At 46.8% G+C, this 10,579-nt stretch overlaps 1 protein-coding gene and 1 long non-coding RNA gene across 2 annotated transcripts in view; one reads left to right on the top strand and one right to left on the bottom strand.

Annotated features, from left to right (window-relative positions):
- The first annotated feature begins 13 nt into the window (after positions 1–13).
- The window catches only part of LOC309534501, a 15,405-nt gene continuing 4,839 nt past the window's right edge, over positions 14–10,579 (top strand). The window contains exons 1-3 of the long non-coding RNA XR_014220757.1: positions 14–1,588; positions 5,951–6,818; positions 8,394–10,274. This is a non-coding gene — a long non-coding RNA (uncharacterized lncRNA). The remainder of the gene's footprint in view (positions 1,589–5,950; positions 6,819–8,393; positions 10,275–10,579) is intronic.
- APOBEC4 (apolipoprotein B mRNA editing enzyme catalytic polypeptide like 4) lies at positions 1,595–8,383 on the bottom strand. Its single transcript, XM_082226678.1, has 2 exons — positions 7,640–8,383; positions 1,595–3,136 (listed from the first exon to the last, which is right to left on the bottom strand). The coding sequence occupies exon 2, from the start codon at positions 3,097–3,099 to the stop codon at positions 2,050–2,052; it is 1,050 nt and encodes a 349-aa protein (XP_082082804.1). The 5' UTR covers positions 3,100–3,136; positions 7,640–8,383; the 3' UTR covers positions 1,595–2,049.

Here is a 10,579-nt window from a genome sequence, read left to right as displayed (position 1 = left end):
CCCCGTGAACGAGCACATGCGCAGAACTGCGCGCGCGGCGGGGTGGGGCGTTGGCCTGTGGGAGGCAATGGAGAGGTTGGCTGACACGTGACCTGGAGCAGGTTCCTATAGCAACGGATGGGCCTAGGATCCCGGCCTCCTAATTCCGGTCGGGGGCCAAAATGACGCCCGGCTGGCGAGGGGGGCGCGGTGCTGTCAGGCCTGAAAGAAGCCCCACGGCTGCTCGGAACCAGAGGGCGGTTGGCTCTGATTTTTGCTCAGTGCTCGTAAAACAAAATTGTTAGACTTTTGTATCTTCTGACGGGTTTTTTTGTGGTACAACTTTTCCCTTCTAATTCGGATTTCCACCTCACCCCCAAGGTTATGAGGTGGACGCATCGCTTTTAAAAACAGCAGCCCGTGCATACCCCCAAGCTTAAGTTCTTTATCAAAGTAGGAACAGCAAATAATTATGTAGTGCAGTAAGAGAATAATCAAGCCAGCGATAGGATATACCTGTTTGCCTGGGAGTAGGCCTCATTTATATCTTTGGGGACTTCTGTATAATAATAATAATTTTATATTTTGTACCCTGCCCACCTGACTGGGTTGCCCCAGCCACTCTGGGCAGCTTAGGACATAGATAAAAGCATAATAAAACATCAAACATTAAAAACTTCCCTGTACAGGGCTGCCTTCGGGATTGTGTGCAGCAGATTTGTTGCAGCATACACTTTCCTGGACTGGATCAGGGGTCGGCAAACTTTTTCAGCCGGGGCCGGTCCTCTTTCCCTCAGACCTTGTGGGGGACTGGACTGTGTTTTGAGCGGGGGGAAATGAATTAATTCCTGTGCGCATCAGGCAGGCCCCACAAATAACCCACAGGTGCATTTTAACAGAACCCATTCCATGCAAGAGCACCAGGCAGGCCAGGCAGTATTGTAGATGATAAAAATTAAAATTAAAAAAAATTCTTACCTGCACTGATGATAGTCATTGTTTGGATGGGGGGCTCCTCATCTGGGTTTGGCGTTGCGTTGTGGCCTGCTGGGCCTCCTGCTGCTGGCACCTCTTCCATGCTCTGGGGGAGGGATGGGGGCAGCAGAGGCCAGAGCGCCGCTGTTCAGCCAGTGGGGAGAGCTCCTGCCTGTTCTCCCCACCCTCACTCTTTTTTCTCTGCCCGTAAATCTCTCGCCCCCTCCCCTCCCCTGCCCTGGATGGTGCCTCTTTTCCCGCCAGCGGCACCTCTTCTTCCTCCTGCACCTCCTGAAGGAGGACTTCACGCAAGAACGTGCGGCGGCTTCCCTCTTTTTTGTCTCTTTTTCCAGGTAGCTCAGACAGCGGCCGGGCCAGGTTAACGACCCTCGTGGGCCTGATTTGGCCCATGAAGCCTAGTTTGCCGACCCCTGGACTTGATTGAACTTCATCAGATGCAAGTTTATTCCAGGAATAGGTATCCACCCACTCCAAACCATTATGCTTGCAAGTACTTTTAATAATTTCAAAGGGAAGTTTGAAGAGCTACCTGTGATATCCACTAAAAAGCAAGGCATAGCAAAAAGAAATTGAATTTCTAAATAACTCTGATGATGTCTGGGCTGACTTTAAGGTATTTTCTGGAGTGATAGAAGAATTGAATATTAGTCTTTTACATGCAGCAAGTTTGATGATTGGATTTATTTTATTACATTTATATCCCAGCTTTCTGTTGGCAGGTACAAGTTTACAGCCAAAACTGCATAGAACAATGACAACAAATCAGTACAAAATAATTATTATAAAGGAAATATCCTTAAGATGAAAAGTTGTCTTAATACTCTTAACAGAAAATGGAGGATGACGCTGTCCAGTAGCCACACTAACTAGCAGGATTGCCTTAGTCTCTTCATTCAGCTGCTCAAAGTTGGTGTTTCCTATGCTGGCATAATAGCCACAGTACATATGAAAAACATGCGTATAAGCATTTGAGCTGCTTACATGCCGAGTGAATTGTCAGCCCTGCATTCAATTTTTGAATGAGGTGAATTGGATCCTGTTTCTGTGCAGTTCATGCTCTTCAGACTTGATACTTTAAACTCGTTCAGTAATTCTTTCCATGTAAACAGATCTTCCGTTTGGAATTACTTGCAAACGTTTAGCTTTGCTTAATGACTTATCTGGCATTTTTAAGTGTCTGACAATATTTTTAGGTTGGGGGTATAGTGGCTGCTTTCTAAAACTAGAAAAAACATCAATGGGAGGTGTTGAATGGGGGGGTGATATCCTCAGAGGGAGCAATCTACCATTCATCATTGGTGCTGGATGCTGAGAGTCTGAACTGGGCAAAGAGTACTTTTGCAGAGATGGCAGAACAGTTGAGTGTCCATAGCCTGGCTGAGGCAGGGTCTTCATAAAAGGAAATTTCATTCCTGTAATGCTGCTAATTTGTTGTGCATTTTGTCTGTCAGCCCATACTCTTGCAGGCAAAATTGGATGATGGAGACTTGGGTGTGATATATTAGTCACAAAACTGTTTAGGAGGGAATGCCAAAGTCCACCACACAGTGGGCTCAATGTCACCTGAGGCCACATGCTAGCCAGGCTATTCAGAGCTTCACAGTTCCATGTGGATACTGGGAAATCCTCCTCTGTGTGGTACAGCTGTGCAAAATAAATGCAGAGTGTAATGTCTTGATACTTCATCAGGAAGTTGTACATTTTGCTTATGCAGCCATGCTCTGCCTCGTTACAAGGTGAGTAGTTTGAATAAATAATTATGTATCCAGCATTCTCATAATTGTGCACAACTGAATCTAGATAACCGCCTATTTCAAATAACATTGATTCTGGATGAATGTTGTACTCCGTGCAATTTGTAGCATGGCCTTTTTGAATTAATTTCCCTGATGAATGCCTCAATTCATAAAATAGAAGGTGTTTATTATGGGAAGGCATTGATCTGTATGGGAATCCAAAGGCATTATGAAATTCTACATAATGAACTCTTGCTTCTTCACCTGTTTTTATGTGATAAGGGCACTTGACACAGCTTTGGCTCACTGTTAGCCAGTAATATGGTTTTACTACTGTACCTTTATGTGCTAGGTATTCTTGGCAAAATGTTTCTGTTTCTAGGTTCATACTGTATGGAAATATTGCTCCTGTAAGTTGGACAATCCTGAAAGACAAAAAAAATAAATTCCTAGTTAGTTATTTCCTCCCCTTATTTGGAATCTTTGAAGTTAAAGTTATATGCATATTACAAATTTAAGCCAGATATGAACTGGGTTAGTTGTCAGGGCTTCTGTATGTGAACTATAGGAGCAGAACTTCTTTCTTTACTTAGGGTTTCCTATTAGAGAATCATGATTTCCTAATTTCCATGGTTGGAAGCCATGGAAGGCAAAGTAATTTACATTTGTAATATACATATATCGGACCGGACAAATGTTAGAACATTAGCAGTGGCAAAGTTTTTATCGGTGGTTGCAAGATCAAATGAGCCCTATATTCTAAACAAAATGCTTGTTTAACCTGGAGGTAGGCTGTATGAATTGTGTATTGTTTTGTAATGATTTGTTGGGTCTCTGGACCGTAATAAAGATTGATGATGATGATACAGTGGTACCCCGCAAGACGAACGCCTCGCAAGACGGAAAACCCGCTAGACGAAAGGGTTTTCCGTTTTGGAGGCGCTTCGCAAAACGAATTTCCCTATGGGCTTGCTTCGCAAGACGAAAGCCCATAGGGAAATCTCCGGGGACCTCTTTTAAATGCTAGCGGTGGGGAGCAAAGCCTTCCCCCCCCGCCTTCAGAAGAGGTCCAGGAAGGCTGGCGGGGCCGAAAGGCTTTGCTCCCCAGCGCCAGCATTTTAAAAGCAGTCCGGGATAGCAGGGAAGCGCTTCCCGCTATCCCGGACGGCTTTTGAAGGCAGGCTTCGGCATGCGGGCAAGTCTCCGCCAGCAGCGGCAGCGCTGCCGCTGCTGGCGGAGCGCTCCGCGAAGCCTGGGCGCGCTAATGTCAGCGCGGGCAGGCTTCGGCATGTGGGCAAGTCTCCGCCAGCAGCGGCAGCGCTGCCGCTGCTGGCGGAGCGCTCCGCGAAGCCTGGGCGCGCTAATGTCAGCGCGGGCAGGCTTCGGCATGCGGGCAAGTCTCCGCCAGCAGCGGCAGCGCTGCCGCTGCTGGCGGAGCGCTCCGCGAAGCCTGGGCACGCTAATGTCAGCGCGGGCAGGCTTCGGCATGCCGGCAGAGGTCCGCAAAGCCTTGGCCGGACAGCTTTTGAAGGCAGGCGGGGGGAGCAAAGACTTTCGTCCCCGCCAGCCTTCAGAAGAGGTCCAGGACCTCTTCTGAAGGCTGGCGGGGGGCAAAAGTCTTTGTCCCCCCTGCCTGCCTTCCTAGGGGCTTTTAAATCGCCCCGGACAGCGGAGAAGTCCTCCGCTGTCCCGGGGCGATTTTAAAATGCCGCCCGCCAGCATTTTAAGATCGCCCCGGACAGCGGAGAAGCCCTCCGCTGTCCCGGGGTTTTTTAAAATGCTGGGGGTGCGAAGAAAAGCCCTTGCCCCCCCCCAGCCTTCAGAAGAGGTCGGGGGACAGACTGTCCCCGGACCTGGTCTGAAGTCGATTTCCCTAGGAACACATTAATTGATTTTCAATGCATTCCTATGGGAAACCGTGCATCGCAAGACAAAAAACTCGCAAGAAGAAGAAACTTGCGGAACGAATTAATTTCGTCTTGCGAGGCACCACTGTATACGTATATCCTAAGAAAGCCACTAGGGTTGCCACCCAGCAAGACTGACCAGAACAGGGGTCGGCAAACTACGGTCCGCGGGCCAAATCTAGCCCAATTGCCCTCAGGATCTGGCCTGCGGACGTTCCGTGGATCGTCAGTTCTGTTTGTTCATTTTTCCCCCGTTCATTTTTTTGGGGCGCCATTCCCCCCCCCACACGCCCACCCACCGCGGCACCTCCTCTCTCCCTGCGCCTGGCTTCTCCGCACCCTTCTCCGCGCCCTGCGTAGTGGAGGAAGTGGGCTGGGCTGAGCTGGCTGAGCGCCATTTTGGGCAGCGCCTCTCTGGAGCCAGCCAGCCCTTTCGGGCTGCTCATCCCTCCGCCGCCGCCAACAGCCTCTGCCGCTTGAAGAAGAAGAAGAAGAAGAGTTTGGATTTGATATCCCGCCTTTCACTCCCCTTCAGGAGTCTCAAAGCGGCTAACATTCTCCTTTCCCTTCCTCCCCCACAACAAACACTCTGTGAGGTGAGTGGGGCTGAGAGACTTCACAGAAGTGTGACTGACCCAAGGTCACCCAGCAGCTGCATGTGGAGGAGCGGAGACACGAACCCGGTTTCCCAGATTACGTGACTACCGCTCTTAACCACTACACCACACTGGCTCTCAAGGGCAGGCACAGGAGCAGCGGTTGGCAGAGCACAGTGCAGCGTCTCTCTCAACTGCGGCTCCTGTGCCTGTCCTTGTGAGCGGCGGCAGCGGGACGAGCAGCCTGAAAGCAGCCTTCGCAAGGGCACAGGAGCCGCAGTTGGGAGAGCGCAGCACGGACAGCAGCATAGGTAGGCAGGGGGAGGGGCTGGGGAAAGAGAGAAGCCCCTCCGCCATGTGCGCCTGCGTGTGTGTGCTATCTGGCACACCACAAGGTCTGGGGGACAGTGAACTGACCCCCTCCAAAAAAAAGTTTGCTGACCTCTGGACCAGAATTTTACCCTCTGGGCTAGTTGCTAGAATTGGCTATGGTGCCAGAAAAATGGTAGCTGAGCTGTTCTTTTGTCTGGTATAGTGCATTTTTGAGCTTTCTTTCTCATGCAATACTAAAATATGACATGGAAGATGGTAGCCACATGTGCTGTGCAATGCACAAACATGTAAAGGCTGTGCATTTTTATGAATATCAGTGTATGCACACTGTGCTATCTCATAGAAGACCACAGAGGTATGTGGCATCATTTTCAAGGGCATGTTTTTGTCATCTTCCCAGCAGATCTCCTAACAAGGCCAATGAATACTTGGGCCTCTCACTGCCTGCTGCCTGTACTGAGCACTGAGGTTTTGCAGGAAGCAGGCCCTGAGCACTCTGAGGACTTGTGGGAGCCAGGCCCTGGCTGTGCCAACCTTATATGGATCAGGTGCAGGCCAGCAAGCACGGTCAGGTGACAAGATGCACTGCAGCTGGGAGCAAGCCCAGGAGAGCTAGATCAGGCCTGCATTTCACTTTTGGTCTTTGCCACAGCAACTTGGTCTTTCGTTGAGCTCCTGTGACCCTGCATTGTGACCTTGCCTGGCTGGACTTCTCACCTACCTTGACTCTGGTACGCTTCTGGACTTCCTCTTGCCTCTGACCCTTGCTTGACTTGCTGCTGCTTCCTGACCTTGGGCCCACCAGTTGGACTGCCTCTTGCCCCTGCTCCCTCCGTTGGACTTCACTTTGGCCTCTCGGACTGCCTCTGCTACCAGCACCAGCACCCGTACCCGTCTCAGCGTTCCTGCCCAGGACTCTTGCCGCTCACGCCCCGGAGTGTCACTCTCTGAGCTGGTGTGGAGCCACTGTCACCTTTGGTAGGGTGACTTATGGTGAAGCACTGAAGTACAGATTTGATGATATATCCAGATAGTCTTCGGATAAATGAAGCACTTATTTCCTAAAGGAAGGGCATTCAGGGAAACGTTGTCACTCAGTTCTTATTTGAAAAATTGTCTCCCAATGAAGGAAAAAGAACTCTGCACATATTCAACGAAACTCAGCTTTAAATGCCAGAGTTATTCATACTGCAGCAGCTCTTCCAGATATTTTATATCCGAGGCACACTTTTTCCGCATCTAAAATTCTTAAATTCATTCTGCAATAATAGGTATTTTATGTTAAAGGTAAGGTAGGCAGGTAAATCTGCAGGCAGGTATACTCCATACTGGTGGAGCAGCAGTTAAAAGTTCCTACCTTTCCCCACCCAGTTAGGGCTCTGGGATGGGGCTGTGCTTTCTGGCAGTGCTGATGCTTCTTAAGAATCATTTGTGCTATATTTTCAGCTAAAGTTCTTGTTTTATCATGGGGTCCAGTGCATCCTTATTCCCTAAATGGAGGTGACACTGCTGCCCATCTTGGTGAGGAGAAAGGGATTAGTGATGTTTGGGGCCTCTGCTCCAACAGACATAGAATAGCAGGAGCATCCGAAATGGTGGATTAGTTTTCAGTGTGTACCTCTGTGTACCTATTTTTGCTCTAACAAGTGGTAAAAAGCAGTTTGTAGCTTCTTCTGCAGAGAAATTAGTTCTTTCAAGCAATTTGACTTGCCAGATTGTGCCTTTTGAGGCAAGACAGGTAACATTTGCTTATGTCTGTGGGATTCATCAGGGAAAATATGGGGGATATTGTATCCTTCCCCCACCCCCTCTTGTGTGAGAAAGGCTGGGCTGCTGATTTTGAGCGACAAAGGATTAAATAGCCTATTCCACTCTGTGCAACCTGAAACCACCCAACTATTTTCCCCCTTCTTTTTAAAATGCAAACATGGGATTAGCCGTATCCTGCTCTTCAGAAATAGCCACAAAATGGTAAAATCACGCAATAAAAGCATTGCTTCCTTCCCAGAAATGAGATAAGATATGCTTTGCATTGCAGAAGCTAAGCATAATCTGTTACATTCTTAAGATTTAATAACTGAGCTGTACTTACCGTCAGTGTTCTCAAGTCCCAAATGCCAGTAATAAGCACAGCCTTACTTGAATGGTTCTGCTGTTTTCTATTGTAAATGTAAAAAATATTTCCCTATAATCAACCTTTCACTTTGAAAGAAAATAAGCTGTTTTTCTTCCTCATCTGCTTCTGGTACATAGGATTGTCGTTTGATCACTTTTATATTGTTGCAGCGTAGGAGTTTCAGTTGCTCAGCAAAGGAACATGGTTGTACCGTCAGTTTCAAGTGCTAAGATACCTAGCTGTAAACATGAGCCTTACCTTTATTTTTTGAATGAGTGGCCAGTTTAGCTCTTGTGCCTGATTACAGTTGTCATTAATGTATGCAGTGAGATCAATGTACATAGTATGTTCACAGAGTAAAATAAGGAACAACAAAAGTATAGGTGTCTGCTTTAAAGATTTTACAATCTCAAACATGACAGTACAAAGGATAACAGGAAAGAAAAGAAAGAGGCATGCATGAAAGAGCCAAATGTGCGGGGAATGACTGTTGGCAAATGTACAACAAACCTTTCCACAAAATCAGCAAAGGTTCTTATTTTTAAGGGGGGAAAGGAGGGAATATGATATAATAAGCTGCATTCCTTTACCCACCTTCCTTGGAGGTAAGGCACACTGAACTCACTGAGACTTACTTTTTAATAGACTTGTATAGGATCATGCTGTAATAATGCTCAATGTTTGCACAGCAGACTCAAGTGTTTTGACACTTCATGTTCATGTCCTACAGCGCTTGTAATCCTCGCAACAGCCTGTACAGCAATGCTTCTCAAACTCTGTGGTGGACCAGCAATTCCCCACCCCACCAATGTGCCAGGGACTGGTGCCACACTTTGTCCTTGAAGTGTCACACCCAACATGGGCTGCAGTGAAGTCGGTGTGGACCAGAAGCCAATGGCTTATGGACGTCACTTGTCAGTGGGCCACTACTTTGAGTAGCATTGCTGTAAGTTGTCTTTATTCCCCCACATTGCAGAGGGAAGAACAAGAGAGTGGCTTGCCTGAAGCCACCTAGTGAGTTCATGATAGTGACTTCGTTGCCACTGTGCTACACCAGGGTAGCCAGGTTTTGCAAGGGAAGAATGCACTTTGCCCATCACTTCCAAGGAAGCAATGAACAGTGTATGTAGCAAATGGGTGTGTGTACTTGCTTTCTTTTACTTAAAGGAAATTCTTGTAATAATGAAGGAAGAATGACAATGTAAAAGATTTATTCAAAGTTGGTAATTGAAGAGCATTTGAACAAGCTGGAGAAAAATGGCAGAAACAGAAGTGTAAGAAGGAGACGAGGCTTAGTATATGAGCCAAAGCAGCCACAGGATGGCAGTATAATAAAGATACAGTACTCTGTTTTATACACTTGGGCATGAGAACTGTGTGTACTTTATTTGCCCATATTTTAAAAGACCTTAAATTTGACATGTGTGTGTTTTATCTTCTGGTGCAACATAACAGGTTGCCTCTTAGGTATGCAGTATGTTAACTGTTGAATGGGAAGCTAAAGAGAGACACATCTGGGGTGTTGCATTTCAATGTGCATGTGACCTAAGTTTTGTATCAGGCCTGCTGTGCGAACCCTTTGCTCCTCTGCCAGTTCCATCCTTGCAAGCCAGCAGGAGTTGAAACTGACAAGGATCCTATGCTCCAGCCCCTCAGAATTAAGCATTCTCATCAAATCCCCTGCCAGCTTTTAAGCATGAAGTCCTCAGGGGAGCAGAATCCAAGAGTATAAGTGAAAGAATCTGTTTTTCTCTTGCCACATACTCTACTCTCAGAACAAGGAACTGTATGTATCAAAGGAAAAAAGCTAGCAAGAAAAGTGTGGAGCACAATGAAACACAGCTGATTGTTCATGAATTTCGAGGGCTTCAGCCTTTTTATTTTAAACAGTTCTAAAGCAAAAAGCAGATTTGTTTCATTTGCACCAATATAAACATTTGATGTATACTTGACCTGGATGATTTTCATGAGGAAATACTAAAGTCACCAAAGTCAATAATCCAGAAATTTTATATAGTATTCTTAATTTTCAATTCGCTACATGCTGTTTAAATGCTTTGATTATCAAAAGTATCTCTGACTATCAGCTGATGGGACTATATAACAAAATATGACTGCTCTGATTATGATTTTTTATTTTTTTAATTAGTTTTAAAATATACAACACAAAACTGCAACCAATAAACATCTCCCCCACCCACTTACAACCAATTCCTGGTATTAAAGGGATAATTGTGATATTATCCTCCCCCCCCACCCCCCCAGCATTTAATTAAATCCATCACATAGGTACAGCCTAGGAGTATCCAGTAGTCCTCCAATCTGACTGTACAGATGGTCAGCAGTACAATTAAGATACAAAATATCATGAAGATAATATTTTTGAAGATGCAGGTGTCAGAGTGTTTTTCAGCCCTTGTTATATACCATGAATTTCCACAATATGTCATAAAACACTTGTGGGTTTTTGAGTTCCTTTTAATATTCCTATTTTATGTGTTAAGCTTTTCCACTATGGTTATATGCCAGGCATTTTTATACCAAGGTTAAATATCCAAATTCTGCAGTTCCTATTTTAAAGCAGCATATAGCCTTGCTGCCACTACAGAAGGTCAATAAGTCCTTCATTTTAATGTCCTCTGTCAGGAAACGGATATCGGAGCCAGAAGCGGAGGCAAGGCTCCCGAGTGATGCTGGAGAAGGGCCCAGCAGGGAGAGAGGCAGCTCATCAGCGGGGGAAGGAAATCAGCATAACACCAGGGATAAAGGGGGGCAGATGGGGGAATCGGCGAGGGGGCTCCAGGACTCCTCGCCGGAGACCAGCGGGGAGAGCACGGGTCCTCCGCTACCCACACCCTCCCTGCGCAGAAGACTTCCGCGCAAGGAGAGTAGGAGAAGACTTGGCGTCAAACAGCT

This window comes from Podarcis vaucheri, assembly GCF_965113315.1.
Source record: "Podarcis vaucheri genome assembly, chromosome: 6".
NCBI lineage: Eukaryota > Metazoa > Chordata > Lepidosauria > Squamata > Lacertidae > Podarcis > Podarcis vaucheri.
Note: the sequence above shows the minus strand (reverse complement) of the source record. Positions and strands in the feature narration are given on the sequence as shown.

What these genes read in the sequence shown, in the direction of transcription:
- APOBEC4 (XM_082226678.1), bottom strand. Translation starts at nt 3,099, where the DNA reads ATGAACCTAGAAACAGAAACATTTTGCCAAGAATACCTAGCACATAAA.